This window comes from Montipora capricornis, chromosome 7, assembly GCF_036669925.1.
Source record: "Montipora capricornis isolate CH-2021 chromosome 7, ASM3666992v2, whole genome shotgun sequence".
NCBI lineage: Eukaryota > Metazoa > Cnidaria > Anthozoa > Scleractinia > Acroporidae > Montipora > Montipora capricornis.
Genome location: NC_090889.1, coordinates 7,919,722 through 7,934,721, shown reverse-complemented (window position 1 = coordinate 7,934,721; position 15,000 = coordinate 7,919,722). Strand labels below are relative to the sequence as shown.

The following is a 15,000-nucleotide window of genomic DNA, read 5'->3' as shown; positions in this document are numbered from 1 at the left end:
CTTCGAGTGTTCTTCCATCATTCCAAGTGGTTGATCATGCCTATAAACCATAGAAACTTGTGGTCTATTGCTTTGATATAATAATTCATAAGACGCGCAATTTTTCCATGAGTTTACTAACACAAGAAAACATAGCTGATTGACCAATCAGAGCGCGCGCATTGATTTGGTTATTATATAAAAGATAATAAAGTGCGAATAGGTTATATAAATGATACATACATAAAAACAGGCACGCATTGCGTACGTGTGGTAGTGCAGTAACACAGCGCTTTATCCGATAATTGTCAACTGAGCTGTACTTTGTTTTCCACGAGATTCAAGTTGTCTTTGCGTAATATGTAGCTTGAATAGTACACGATATTCTTTTGGTACCGTATATCAATTTAGTGCTGTGGTAGATGTCTTAGGTAAATAGGAAGGCCCTGCGAAGAAATGTGGTTACTAGTAAAATTCTAAGCTCAGAAAGAATGAAAAAATAAAAGGGAATAGAGATACATTGGCTTCGAGGCTGACATGTTGATCATTTCAAATTCCCTTACAACTTATGTTTCACCACAGTTTAAGCGTGTGCTCTGATCTTCTGACAGCTTTAGTACCTGGATGGGAGACGTCAAAACATTCGACTTGCTGTAACAGAAATTCTATTTTAACGCTCAAAAATGTGAACTAAAAAAGGTACAGTTTTTGCTAGCCTGCTTTATACAAAACAAATATTGATAAAAAAGTAAATAGATATTGATACACAGCTTGTAGGAAGAGCAGAAAAAAAGTTTTCAGTGTCGATCGAGAATAAAATATTTTGACATCAGGAGATTTTTGCTACATTCAATTTTTCTATTGTACTTTTGGGTACACAAGTAAATCGAAAATCGAAAGTGTCGGTAAGTTTCAGCGAGCGCAAGTTACCTTGCGTGTTTACTCGCGAAACAATGATACATCTGTGTCAAAATGATGGCAAGATACCGGGTTTTTGTTTTTGTTAGTTTCATTGGTTTATTTTTTCCCTTTTAAGTGTTGTAAAGTTTGACAAGAAATGTGCGAATTCAACACAAAGATCACAATCGCCTAACTCTTTGATGTTGACCATTGTTTCTGCAAAGTCAAAAATTTACTCTCCTAGACGAGGTTATTTATCACCAGGTAATTCCATCGTTTTGGAAATAGCAGCTGCCTTATTATTTATCGGCGTCAAAAAGAAAAAGTAAGAAAACTGTAATTATCACGGGCGTAGCGTGGTTTTTCCATTTGGGTACGCACGGGAAGGCGTAGTGAGACGAGCACGAAAGCGCAAGCCTCTAAGGGGGTTTGCGGGCATGCTCCCCAGAACCAGGAACCCATGACCCGGAGCCTACAACTCCATTGTGTTCGAGTCATGGCATTTTCACAGACTGGTTTATTTTTAGATTGAATATTTCCCACGAATGAGACTCCAACTGAAGCCTAATGACCAATTACAAGAAACTAACCTGACGTCATACATGTACGGTCACCGAACCGGAACTGTGTTTGTTTTTTCTTCGGGAAAGGTAGTCAAAAAATAGATCAGTCTGTAAACATGCCGTGACGTAGGCCCAGTATGGGAGTTGTAGGCTCCAGGTCATGGGTTCCTGCCAGAACATATTTATTTTAGGGCCTCGGAAATGCTATGGTTTCCAGGGGGAAGTTTCATAAATCAAAGGAAGAAAAAAAGGTTAACTATTCAGAAAACTCTTGCATGTGCAAAAGTCAATTTTCGGCAATAAATAAATAAATAAATAAACAAATAAGTAATTATAAATAAAATAAAATAAATATTTTAAACATTTTCGAGGTAGTCACGTGCATACATGCTTATCGGGTCGCAACGCCCCTGATTATTTCTTATACTCGGTTTATAAATACCAGCAGTAGGTTTGACGCTTTATTTCGCTTTTAAGTAATAGATAAAATACATGTAGGAGCGGGAGACCTTTATGGGCATTTAAAACGGCGAGCCGCAGGCGAGCCGTTTTAAAGCCCATAAAGGTCGGACGCGAATATTTTATCTTACTTGTGAAATGAAACAGTAGATTTTGATTGTTATGTTAATCACGTCAGTGGGCGTGGAGTTGTCCCATAGGAGTTTAGCATTGAATTTAGCAATTCATTTTGGTAGAGCTTTTGTGGTAGAAACATGGCTGGTTGGTTTCGCTCTTTAAAGAGTAAAGAAGAAGAGTGTTGGAGCCACTCCGAAAGCAACACAATACAACACTAAATGGTGTAGAAAAGTCTTCGAGGAATGGCAGCAGCGACGGCAAAGTAAATGTGCAATGTCAGAAGTTGTTAGAATGGCCGGTCTTAAATGCAAAAATGTTGAAGATGTGACCGTTTCAGTAGAGCACATGTCGCCAAATAAGCTAAACTTTTGGTTGAGCAAATTCAGTTCGTTTGTGAAGTGGCCAAGCAAAATGAAGAGTGTTATCCGCCCGATTCGCTTTATTTGTTAGTTTGTGCTTTAATAGTTGTGACTGAAATGTCAAACTTGTGATTGATAAAGAAACTTTGTACAAATTTACAGGACTCATTTTTATTAAAGTTAAGCATACTAATTAGGCGAGTTAGAAATTTTTATGAAATTTAATTTTACTGATAAGTCAACTAATTAAAAATTCATCAACCCCAGCCTTTCCCTGCTATCTATTCAATCCCTCCCCGTGCTTTCAGACCGTTGAACTTTATCGGGATTTACAAACCAACACATGTGACCTGAATAGTGCTTTTCTGTTGGCTGCCATCCTTATGAGTTGTTAATGAATTTTACAAGGGCTAGACTAGGGCTCTTTCCTTGATGAGAAATTGGCCTCAGCCACGAGAGTTGTAAGAGAAGCCTCGGTTGAACATTCAATGATGTTAAACTATTATAAACCGCCAAGGGAAACAATGAATTCACCCAAACAGCGAGGATAGAAATGCAAAAAGGTGACACATAACCAGTCTACCTCATCGCTAGCAGTATGCAAACCTGTATAAACAACACTAGCTTGGAAACAGGCTCTCCCCAGTAATACTGTGCTCAATGAAAAGCCTTTCGATCGAGCGAGTCTTTTCGCAGGCTAGATCAACGCCACAAGTAAGAGCATCGCAAGCCAAACGAAAATCCTTTTTTTTCACCACGATGAATAGCCAAAACCTATTTCATGAAATGCTGCAACCAAATCTTTACATTTTTAAACTTGATCGAATAAGGACTAAAAACAGTATGCATGTTTATAAAAAAAAATGTTCTGACACTCTTAGCAAAGAGTGAGGCACACGAATCCCAGAGTCACGGTCTGTTCTATTCTCTCTAACAAAATGTGGCCACAGCCTTTTTATTATATACCGAAAGGGAAGGAAATGGTAGCACAGTCAAACAAAAGAGGCTCACAGCAGCTATATCTGCTCAAGAAGTCGTCGATTTGTATTATAACAAAATAGTTTTTTGAAAACAATTTTCTAGTTTTTTTTTTTTTTTGGTGAGCTGAGATGCAAAAATGTTAAGGATAGAAATTTCTATTCACTACTTGCACAAATCGAATAACACACCTCTTTTACCCCCCAAAAATCTGCATAGGCATTGTTTTCGATTTCTCTTGGGACATTTGGAGAAATTGCAAACAATGGTTATGCAAAAGTCGGGTAAATAGAGGTGTATTATAGGATTGTGCAAGTAGTGAATGGCATCATCCATTGACATTTTGAACAACACATGTATTAAACTTGTGATGGGAAGGAGGTCAAGCAAAAAAAAGAAATTCTGACAGGGGAGGGTCCCACGATTTCTCAAGAAAGATCACAGAAATAGCATCAGCCCCTCCCCTAATGTATAAAAAATGGACGGCCCCCAAGTCAAAGGGACTTGGCCGAGAGCATGACGTACAGATACAATTTTAAACTCAAAGACACACTATGAAAGGGGTCGCTTCACTCTGCTTGAATGAATTCATTCATTAAGTACGACTGGTAATCCAACATGGCGATCAGCAAACAACATCGAGACGGAACCCTTAAAAATATTTCCAGGGCGAAACAAGGGACTTTGCATTTTAAAACAAGAGCGACAGATAACACCTTATAACATGTTGTGGACATAATAATTCCCTTAAAGAGCTTTATTACGTTGCAAGAATTAATACAGAGCTTTGTATTGAGTCCACTGTTCGTTGACAAATTATCTGCATCTGCCTAAGGTACATGTAGCACGTCTCTATAGTGCGCCTTCGTGTTTAAGCTTTAAGTACACTTAATTTATCAGTCAGTTTCACCTTCAATATGATGATGTGCCTTCCCGCAGGTGCCAGTGGAGATGACAAAGGGAATATGATATCCTAAATCAAAACGGCAATATATATTATGGTAACTAATTACACACATCTTCAAATCCACTCTTGATCCTCGCATTCTGATTGGCTCTTCACATTGTACTTTACACACCAATTGCACTGTTTTTCTCTAAATCACATCTTTCTTTAGCCCACCAAGATGTAAGTTTCCGGTCTTTCCTTTTTAAAAACCGGGTTTTCTCACAAATGAAAGAAAAATAAATCTCAATTTTGACAAAAAAGTGAAAATTCCAAATGGATGCAATAAAGAAGTAATTAACTTCGATTTGCCAAGTTTGGTTTGAAATCAAACTTGCGATTCAAATCGGATTGCACTACGCCGCTGTTCTATTTTGAAATCAAACGCATGATTTGTACATTCAGAACAAATCGTATTACTCTTGGTTCAGTAATTGTCCCATGATCACCTTCGTTTGAGGAATTTCATCTTAACGAAGGCAAAGGAGTTTGTGACCTCACTGGGAATCAGCATTTTGCGCACGAGCAACTGGTCTTAAATCCCGAAATTTATTCGGGCCTAAAAATTCATTTTTGAACCTATGATCAATGCTTAATTTTCTAAAAAGCTAGCCTCTAAACATGTTTTTAAGACAACAAAAAGAAAAATGAATGGAAAATTCTAAAGTAACTTTTTCCCCCAAACGAATATTGGCCTCCTAAAATAAAATTTAAAGAACTAGGACATCAATTCGCGAAACATTTTTGCTTTAGCCTACCATCAAAACGCTTCTGTAAATTCAAAGCATCTCCAGCTGTCTGCTTAGCAATGGAAAGCAAAATATAAAAAAACCCCAACATTTTTACAGGATGAGGTACAGGCAAACAACGTGAAGGAAAGGCACATTAACTCAAAGTAAAACAATAAACTTCAATGATCTGTATAAACTGGCCTAATTGTGGTGGGCTTTCTTCCCCTTTTTTTAACTCTGTATTACCGAATTAAGTAAAATAATAAATCAGTGAAACTTAGCAGACAACCCTTGTTCCTGTAGTGTTATTTCATATTCGTGAAGGAAACCACTATAAAGAAGTTTATAAGGAAAGGCTTACTAGCTAGTCATAAAACAACAAAACTAGCCTGCGCTCCTAATTCAGACAACCCAGGTACTTGTTGGAGATTCTCAGCCATTGTTTTTTCATTTACTGTTAGTTCGTCTCCGTCAAGGAAGCCATTGTAGAGAAGTTCCTTCAACACAATCTAAAAAGAAAAAAATTAAGATTAACAAAAGAAAGAGAGGATTCATATTGATAAGAGAGAGGTGGGGAGAGTCAGGGAAGGAAACATTGATGTAAGGAGGGAAGAAAAGATTGGGTGGATGAAAGGACTGATGAATGGATCACGGATGGGATGGATAGAGGAATGAACCGATTTTAGATGATTGAATCAGTTGACCCTGGTGGCGATTTGTCCAAAAATGTTGGATAATGAGACAAACGTTCAAACGGCATTTGTATGGCAAAAAAAAAAAAAATTAAAAAAAAAAAATTAATTAATTAATTAAAATAAAATAAAATCACTCTGAGGTTTTGAGGAAAAATCGCATGCAGACTCTTATTGGAAAGACAGTGTGACCCAGTGATTTGGGCATTTGCCTTGCACAACATGCCTGTTTTAGCGGTTGATGAAAATCTTACAACAACTTCTATTACTAAGGAATCACCTTAAGCAATAGACCGTTTTCAAATTCTCACGGCTGGACTGGATCTAACATGAAATGGAGGCTTATGCGGGCAAATTAATTTGTGTGTGAAAAGCTTTGCCCACATTTGCCTTCACTTCATGCTAGATCCAGTCCAGCCGTGAGAATTTGAAAATGGTCTATTGTCTTTTTATAGACACCTGAAAAGTTCAGGTGGCTTTAACAGGATTCCATCCCATGACCTATGCGTTGCCGGTGCAATGCTCTACCAACTGAGCTATGAAGCCACTCAATTGGGAGCAGGTGAATTTGTTGGGCTCAATTGGGAACCCCTTGCAAGGATTTGGTGTATGATGACCAGATGAATGGAATCAGTACGGGTTATAGATGAAAGGTAGAAGTGATGCCCGCAGACCAGTGAGACACTTTGTCAATTCAGAACAAAGATAAATGGCCTAGATCTCCAGGAGTCCTAATAAGAATGTATATAAAGCTTGCAGCATGTGGGAGCGTGTATTGAAAGGAACAGTTCAAGTAAGTCATGATAGCATTAGGAAATTCAAGTGTAAGACGGGGCTAATTGGCTTATATTTGCAAAGCGCAGTGGGAATTCGGGACTACCAGTGTCACGGGATTCAAGCGGGAATCCAGCTTGGATTACCCGCAAATTCAACGTCCTTCATACTCCATGACACCGTCTTGATGAAAGAGTTTTAAGGTTGTAATAACACTTTCTGCCTTTAAGAAGATGCACAGAAACATAGAAGGGTCGGGTGATGGCGCTTCTTACACACAAAAGATAAAGAAAAAAAAAAACTCACAAGGAGAAAAAAGCAAAGGATGCACTCACCGGGAGACCTCCAATCTTGTCCAAATCGACCATTTGATACTAAGGCAACAGACGGACGCAATTCAAAATTATAGCTCAAAGCATAATTCAAATTTGAATACATTAATAATGAAAATAGCATCAACTTACGTACTTTGCCGTGAGGTTTGAGATTTGCTATCAATGGAACCTTGCCTCCAATTTTGTTAAAATCATCAATGGAAAAGTCAACTTCAGATCTAAGTATCATAAACAAAATATTTCCATTCATTTGCGGGCCCAGAAACTCACCATCTCCTTTATAATGAAAATGATTTTTGTACAAAAAGTATACAGGGATGAGATCCCTTGACCACATACCTGAAAGGCCTGATTTCTGCGAGTCTCCTATAAGTTTAATGTTAGGGCCTCCAAGCCTAGCGCCTGTTTCTCGAACGTTTTGGTAACTTTATTGGGCCGGACAAACCAATCGGCCCATTTAAGAAAGTTGGTCGTCCAGCAACTTTTTCCATTGCTCACGATTTACTTACTCGTGAGCGAGAGCTATTAAGTGAAGAACTCCATTTGTCGATCCAACCAATGCATACATAACCGTCACGGCATTCTCAAAAGCCTGTGGATATGAAAGAAAACAAAAAAAGAATAAAAAATAAGTTACTGTACATGGTGGTAAACGTAGAAGTGATCATCGCTCTTAACTAGACAATAGCCCTTTTCACGGTTAGTTTTTCTCATTTGCATTACAATGTAATCTAACGTGGGTCCGAGGCAATTTCAGGTTTAAAACTGGCTGGCTCTTAATAACTCTAATGCCGATTATATTGCTTCTTCGCGGTTTTATTCTTAGCAGGCATTTTTCTTAGAAAAGGTGAATAATGGTGGTATAATAACTCTGATATTTCTTTTAGCCGTTAACGCCTTTGTTGTTAAAAGGGACTGTGTCAGCTGGGGCACATGTGCTTCTGGTACTAACAGGAACCCATGACCCGGAGCCTACAACTCCCATACTGGGCCTATGTCACGGCATTTTTACAGACCGATCTATTTTTGGACTACCTTTTCCGAAAGAAAACAAAGGCAGTTCCGGCTCGGTGACACCCTATGACGTCAGGTTAGTTTCTTGTGATTGGTCATCAGTCTCCTGCGGGAGTCTCATTCGCGGGAAATTCAATCTAAAAATAAATCAGTCTGTGAAAACGCCGTGACACGAACACAATGGAGTTGTAGCCTCCGGGTCATGGGTTCCTGGTACAAATTACTATGTTATGATCTTAGATATTAGGTAATAAATGGTTTTGAATGCTTGCGACTTACTGAAATCTGAATGTATAATTAATAGTTATTCTTCGAAATCGCGCCAGTCTTTACAACATGTCACTGAATGAAATTCTATCGCTTTTCTTGCCGCCAACACGCACGCCTGGTGGCGCATGCTCTGCTGACAATAGTCACAGAGGAGTCCTGGATACTGAATGAATTCGGACAGGTTTTGACGAGCAAATTCCATTTGTATATGTTACGTGTGGACATGAAAATGTTTGAATCCCCAGAGAAAAAGTTGCGGATTAAAAAATATCCGGATGCGTGTGGAGTCAACCATAAACTCCGCTAAGCAATAACATCACCGGTTAAACATGGAGAGGAAAATAATCTTATTGCACGTGCAGCACGCACGAGGTTTTGACGTGAGCAGCCAAATGTGAATACAAGGAGCCGACACAATCTGTTTGTGTAACGATTTGTTGATTTTGTGATAAATGTATTGGATTCACCGTTTGCTTCTTCTGTAGCGATATATCATAAATATGTCCATAGACTAATGTTAAATGAACGTTGTATTGCCTTACCTGCGGTGTACTGTCGTTCTTTTGTATCAGAAGTTGTATTTTCAGCGATTCTGATTTGCTTAGAGGGCTAGCTCTAGGCCGTTTGAACGAATGAGAACAAGCGTGAATCATTGGGCCATTCTTCTGCGAAGTTTGAAAGCGAAGGAATGTGATTTTCTTAGGAAAAATTGCCCTGGGGCTGGAACTGTTCCAAAATTACCTCCCACCCTTGTCCCTCTATTGAGAGGCACAGTAAACAGCGAACTCGAAATCTTCGAAATCGCTGAAAATACAACTTCTGAGGCAAAAGAGCGACAACACACCGCAGGTAAGGCAATACAACCCTTATTTAAAATTGGTCCATGCACATATTTATCGATATATCACTTTAGAAGAAGCAAACAGTGAATTCAGTACATTTATTGTAAAATTACAAACGGTTACACTGACAGATTGCGTGAGCTCCCTGTGACGTGAATGATTTCATCCTCTGTTTTTACTCTGAAACCACTCATACCAATTTATTTTTAGGATGTACGACGTGAAAGAGGTGAATGAATAGCCCTTTTCACGGTTAGCTTTTCTCATTTGCATTACAATGTAATCTAACTTGGGTGCGAGGCAATTTCGGGTTGAAACTACAAAATAGCCCGAAATTGCCTCAAATACATGCTAGATTATATTGTAATGCAAATGAGAAAAACTAACCGTGAAAAGGGCTATTGCGAAAGTTCTATTTTGAAGTGAAATTTCAGTCGACGTCGCCGTCGAAGATCTTAATTTGTGAGAAAGACTTAGTACGACCTTAACTTCTCAGTTAATCGCGCTAATAATTACATCTGAATCGACATTAAAATTGCTGCAGCAGTGTTCTCGTCACACATTAGTTCCTTTATACTAAAGATCGCACTCTCTTTGGTTGACGTAATCGATCCCATTTTGTTCCTTTATCCTATTCCTTGCACCACTTCCCGTTCCACTTCGTAGATAAACGCTTTGACTTGGGTGTCGCAAAGTTCCACGAATATAAGAGCTTAGTTTGGACGAGCTGGTGAAGGACACACGCATTGAGAACATCCTCTTTTGCCGATCACTTCCGCTTTCATCTCTGCCTTGATCAGATCCTCTGATGAAGCCTTTAAAGCCGTTTCTACAGCGAGCTTGAAGAGTCCCAAATATAAACGGGTTTATACAACTATTAGCGTAAACTAAGATATTTGCAAACACTATCACATCAAAGAAATATTCCGACTCGAAACCTTTTCCGTAATCATGCCAGAGCCACATGATGTGGTTAGGCAACATGCACAGCGCAAACGCGACAACAGCCGTCACAAAAATTTTCACGATGCGCACATTGCGATGTGCACGAGTCCTCAACATTTGTTTTCCAATTAGACTTCGTTCAGAGTGCGCAACAACTACTTTGATTTTTTTTATATCTCTGTAGAGCTTTCTACCGATCCTAATATAAGCGACTGTAATGCCACAAAGTGGGCAAAGGTATAGCATGGTAAATACACCCGTCGTGTAAGCCTTAGCGTAATTTGGTCCGGGCCAGTCCTCCAAACAAGAGACACCATCGTTGCCAAGTATAGAGATATAAGGAAAAACAAGGAGGGTACTACCCAAGCAAATGACCACGATCACGATAATTGCTTTTCTTCCCTTCATCCGAGGTTTCAGTGGGTACATAATAGCTCGATGGCGCTCCAGGCTCATTGCTAACAACGTTGATACCGAAACTGCCATGAGGATTGTCTGAAGAGGATAAACAATCTTGCACAAGAACGAACCAAATGGCCAGTATCCTGATAAACGCTCAATAATGTCGAGCGGAATACTTATAATACTGGCGGCCAAGTCAGTTATTGCCAGGTTTAGAATGAAATACTCACTTGTTTTCCTTTTTTTTCGACTGAGAATGGCTAAGCAGATTAGAGCATTTCCAACTGAACCGACGAGGATTATAATAAAATAGAATAACAATTGCAGGATCATCACGACTTTTGACGTTTTTTGATCGACTGTTTCTGTGCCATTTTTTGAAATGTTTCCAGATACCATCGAGGTGTCCATGTCTCTTCTCGAAAACGTCGCGAATACTTCACAACAAGTGTAAGAAACTTTCTGAGTAGGGAAAAGAGTTAAAACGCAGTTTCGAGGACTTCATGTACTTAATTCAGCCAAATATTAATACACCTGCTCTTTCATCGTAAAGGCGTAGTGTTTGATCTCGGAGAATATTTGATGGAGGCAGGCTGCTCTAACTCCTTTGATTCCTAAAACAGAAAAACAAAATGTTGTCTTAGCTTTGCCTATATAAACAGTGTAAGACATGTGTCGGAACTATTGATCTTGTATGTCCGATGGAGAACAGTCAATTTCTCGGCATGTTTTACCACTGTTGAGAAAATCTTACCAACTTTTGAAAGGTAGAAGGTGATGTAGACTTATGTCATTTTTATAACCTGAATATAAGGAATGTAATGCCTTTTTCCTCCAACAGAGTTGTGTGCGTCTGTACGTGTGTCTCCCGGCCAACACAGATCTTGTTACCGTGTTCGTGACTGCAATAAATGGAAACGTGCATATCTGAGTAATTATTTCTGTGTTATATCGAAGCAGTCACAACAAACGTGCATTAGGCCCTTTTTGCAGCCACAAAGAATTAATGTTTATTGCATTTAATTTTCAAAATTACCTCATCGCCATTAATAGCTGTTGTACTGAACTCTCTGCCCACAGACAATCGCTCAGGTCGAACATTCTGAGCTTTGGTTTTCCGTTCATTTGCAGTTTCAAAGCAAGGGAAAGTCATTTGGCTTGGTAGTCAAAGCTACATGTTTTATGTCTTGATAATCCCAATATTGTCACCCAGACAATAAATTAATTCACGTTGGACGTTTTGACGTATCAATGGAAACTTCTCAAAGACAATATTTTGAAACGACATGACCTGCCTTCCCAAATTGCTGCCCCTGACATAAGAACAGACAGTTCCCTTCGTGAAAACGGTAATTATGATAAACCAAATGAATTTTGAATTTCCAATCCAGCTGTGATAAGTAAAAAAACAAATTTTCTGAACAATTTGAAGATAAAGCATTTCGATAAAAATGATTTTAAAAAAGCGATGAAGTTTGGATGTTAACTTAAGGACGTTCGTGTCCATTGCTACTGCGCATCCTTACAGCGCACGCAAATTCACATGCCACGTCATGCATCGAGCGGACGGGCTAAGTACTAAAATGAACAATGATAGGACAGAGGCCATTGCTATTGCTTTGCTTGGATTTAACGATCTTGCATGTTCGGTGACCTCTACCTTTCTATTAAAAAACAGATTTTTTTTACAATTATCTCCACATTGTCCAAAAATGAACAGAAAATCAATGTGGGAAGTGAAAAAAATTTCAAGATTTCTGTCCTCGGAACACGGAATCCTGCCATCTTGCGGCTGCTAAATGCGAACTTGTTCTTTAAGGAACCTCAACTAATTCACATAATGGGTCCTCTTAAACGAAGCTTGGTAGAGGACATTTCACTTCAAAGATGTAACTGCAATAGACACTGTGGCCTTATTCGATAAAGAAGCCGGATTTTTTCAGATTTACGGTTTTCTTCCGGGCAAGTTCTTTCCAAAACGAAGTCGGTGACCCCCCCCCTCCCCCTCACCCCCCACTAACTCATCGTCTTTCAATAGTAAAATTTGCAGAAAAAATCAATTTTAGAATATTTTCGCGCGAACGTCCTTAATTTTTAGTCAAACCTGATGAATTAAAGCTTTCCGCATCTGAATGTTGCAAAGAAGACGACATCAATAAAGAAGTGAGAATTGCGAACAACATAAAAATGCATTTAAGATATTTTTCATGAATCAGTATTTAGCAAGTGCTAATTAGCCAATAAAAAATACCATAATACTCTTTGTTTGTCCCTCCAAAATGTTGCATAAACATTGGACTATTATAAGTCCTGAGAGAAAATAAAAACAATGTTTAGGCAATATTTTTGAGGGACAAACAAAGAGTAGTATGGTATTTAACTATATTGGCCCACGGTCGCTAGCATAGAACTTCTATGATAGGTGCTACATGCTACCTTAACATCCTACTGTCTCATAAAACTCGACGTTGTAGTCTAACAGGGCATTTTCGAGTCGATGCCTGACTCCTTTTAGATTCAAAACGAATCAAGTGCAAATTTTTTCTTATAAAAATTAGTTTTAATTCATATGTAAAGAAGAACTAATTACTATCACAAAAACCTCGCACTTAGACTACCTTTGAAGAGGAGGCAGACGTCAACTCGGAAATGGACAATTGTAATTAGTAGATTGTCAGGAATCGGCCATCTTAGTTGCCCACATACTCACGAACAATCTTTGTATGTGAATGATAGATACGAGAAACGAAGGACAAAAACAAACATTTCCTACAAAAAAAAAAAAAAACAAAAAAAAAAAAGAAACATTTAATCTGTTGATTGATTAAAGTTAAGGAAGTGTGGAATTTCCCCTTAGAATACTCGTATCCGTCACCCGATTACTGTCGATTGAAGGGTAACCTTTAAATCTCGCCAACACGATGCTTACGCACGTGTTATGACTACCACCGACCCTTGTGAGTCAGTCTGTCGATAAGATCTGTTTGACTTAAATACAGCCCTGTTAGCTTTAGCGTGCTTCCTAGTTGAACGAATCATCTCCGCCGGTTCGCCACGACAATCGTGCATTTATTTCGAATTTTGGAATAAAGGGAATAACTTTAAATTGGTTGGCGACAGATTCTTTATTCATAGGGTATATTACATGTCAGCGCGGGGATACGAATTTTATCTCCTGATAGCACATTGATGAAACGTGCAGATTAAAAAGAACTTGTTTTTATTCATTTTCGAAATTGCGAAAAAGTGGTTGTGTAACGAGGAACAAGATATGAAAGTTATAAAAACAAATCATGATAATGTCAAAATGAGCCATAAAATGTTTTAACATTTTATATTATAACATTCTATTTAACATTTTATATTAAAATATAGTAGAAAACAATTATACTAGTAATAGTTTCCATTACATCTTCCCCAGCCTAGGATAGTATGAAAGACAGTTGAGATACGTTTAAATTATGTGCTGAACATGTCGCCCTTGTTTTCGATTTGCGTCTGACAAATCGTCGCCCCTGTTTCTGATTTGATAAAATCAATTTCTGAGCCAGGCAACTTGATTTGCATCAGATTTGCTTCAATGTTTGATTTTTCAATCGCTAACCCAAACAGCACTTCTGTTATCCTTGTGAGTTTCTACTTCGTGACTCCTAAAACACTTACTATTTTATCACCCACTGGTTAATTAACAATTATTCCATGAGCGCGCATTCGATGTGAGATGGTAACCAGTCTTACGTCCAACATGAGCGCGAATGACTTGTGTGAACGCTTGGAAACTTGGAAATTAACCAATCAGTTTCCAGCTTGCCAACACTTGACGCAATCAGTTTCCATATTAGATCATATGGTATATAGGCTGATAACCGAAACTGAGTGAACCAATCAGAACGTTAGAAACGCAATATCTTATTTCGAAAATTAAATAAAGGGTTGTTAAATTTAAAGTTGATTTAAAACGACGGTATAGTCATTGAGTATTAGATGGATTGGATGACTTTTATCTCCTCGAATAATAATTGGAATGAAATCCCTTTCTATTTATTATTTTGCTATCTTACCAGGCTGTTTACCATTTCATATTTAGTGCGAGTGCATGGATCCAGAATGGTAAAATGTACTAGACTTTTTGAATCACATAGCTTTCAGTTTTTGAATCCTCGCAACAGTTTCATTAACAACAGAAAATAATATTGAAACAAATGGGCCTTCCGACTTCTCAAATTTTAAGGAATTCATTTTCTCCTTGTTATAAAGATTTCTTTGTATTCTGTTCATTAACCAGGCGAGTAACTCGTAAAGTGCGTGACTGTGGGATAACGAGTGCAGCTGTGCAATATGAGGGTTTAAAAAATATATGTCTATATTACGCTTTCTCATTTCAAATTACATGAGAACTGTCATACGATTTCTTGAGCATTAAGTAGAGAAAGGCACCTCATTATTATGGTTCAACGCTTGCAGGCTTTCTTGCTCGCTGTTTTCGTTGTTTGTTTTGCTAACCAATCACATCCTTCATATACTGATTTCCGAGCACGAAGATTCAAGTATTTCTTTTTTTACACTTAGAACTACATTGTATTGTGAGCTCAGAAAATACACTGTATAATGTTGTGTTCCATTAAGGTAAGCCACAAAGGTTTCACGACAAAGAAGTTTAATTGAACAAACACACAATCTCACAATTCCCCGCT

The 15,000-nt window shown here is 38.3% G+C and overlaps 2 protein-coding genes across 10 annotated transcripts in view; both read right to left on the bottom strand.

Moving 5' to 3' along the window:
• Positions 1-10,673, bottom strand: part of LOC138058147 (dihydroxy-acid dehydratase-like) — a 19,234-nt gene extending 8,561 nt beyond the window's left edge. Inside the window, exons 1-6 of one of the 5 annotated variants that reach the window (XM_068904038.1) lie at positions 10,537-10,673; positions 7,173-7,425; positions 6,963-7,051; positions 6,834-6,872; positions 5,422-5,541; positions 4,266-4,328 (exon numbers count right to left, since the gene is read on the bottom strand). In XM_068904038.1, the coding sequence (XP_068760139.1) occupies positions 4,266-4,328; positions 5,422-5,541; positions 6,834-6,866 (216 nt within the window). In that variant the 5' untranslated portion in view covers positions 6,867-6,872; positions 6,963-7,051; positions 7,173-7,425; positions 10,537-10,673. Of the gene's footprint in view, positions 1-4,265; positions 4,329-5,421; positions 5,542-6,833; positions 6,873-6,962; positions 7,052-7,172; positions 7,426-7,868; positions 7,956-8,659; positions 9,005-10,536 lie in introns of those variants that run through there. The other 4 variants (XM_068904035.1, XM_068904037.1, XM_068904036.1 and 1 more) reach the window with 4 other exon arrangements.
• The window catches only part of LOC138058146 (neuropeptide FF receptor 2-like), a 136,876-nt gene continuing 130,885 nt past the window's right edge, over positions 9,010-15,000 (bottom strand). For 2 of the 5 annotated variants that reach the window (XM_068904031.1, XM_068904033.1), the window contains exons 2-3: positions 11,061-11,208; positions 9,010-10,920 (exon numbers count right to left, since the gene is read on the bottom strand). In XM_068904031.1, the coding sequence (XP_068760132.1) occupies positions 9,536-10,717 (1,182 nt within the window). In that variant the 5' untranslated portion in view covers positions 10,718-10,920; positions 11,061-11,208 and the 3' untranslated portion in view covers positions 9,010-9,535. Of the gene's footprint in view, positions 10,921-11,060; positions 11,209-11,342; positions 11,433-15,000 lie in introns of those variants that run through there. The other 3 variants (XM_068904032.1, XM_068904034.1, XM_068904030.1) reach the window with 3 other exon arrangements.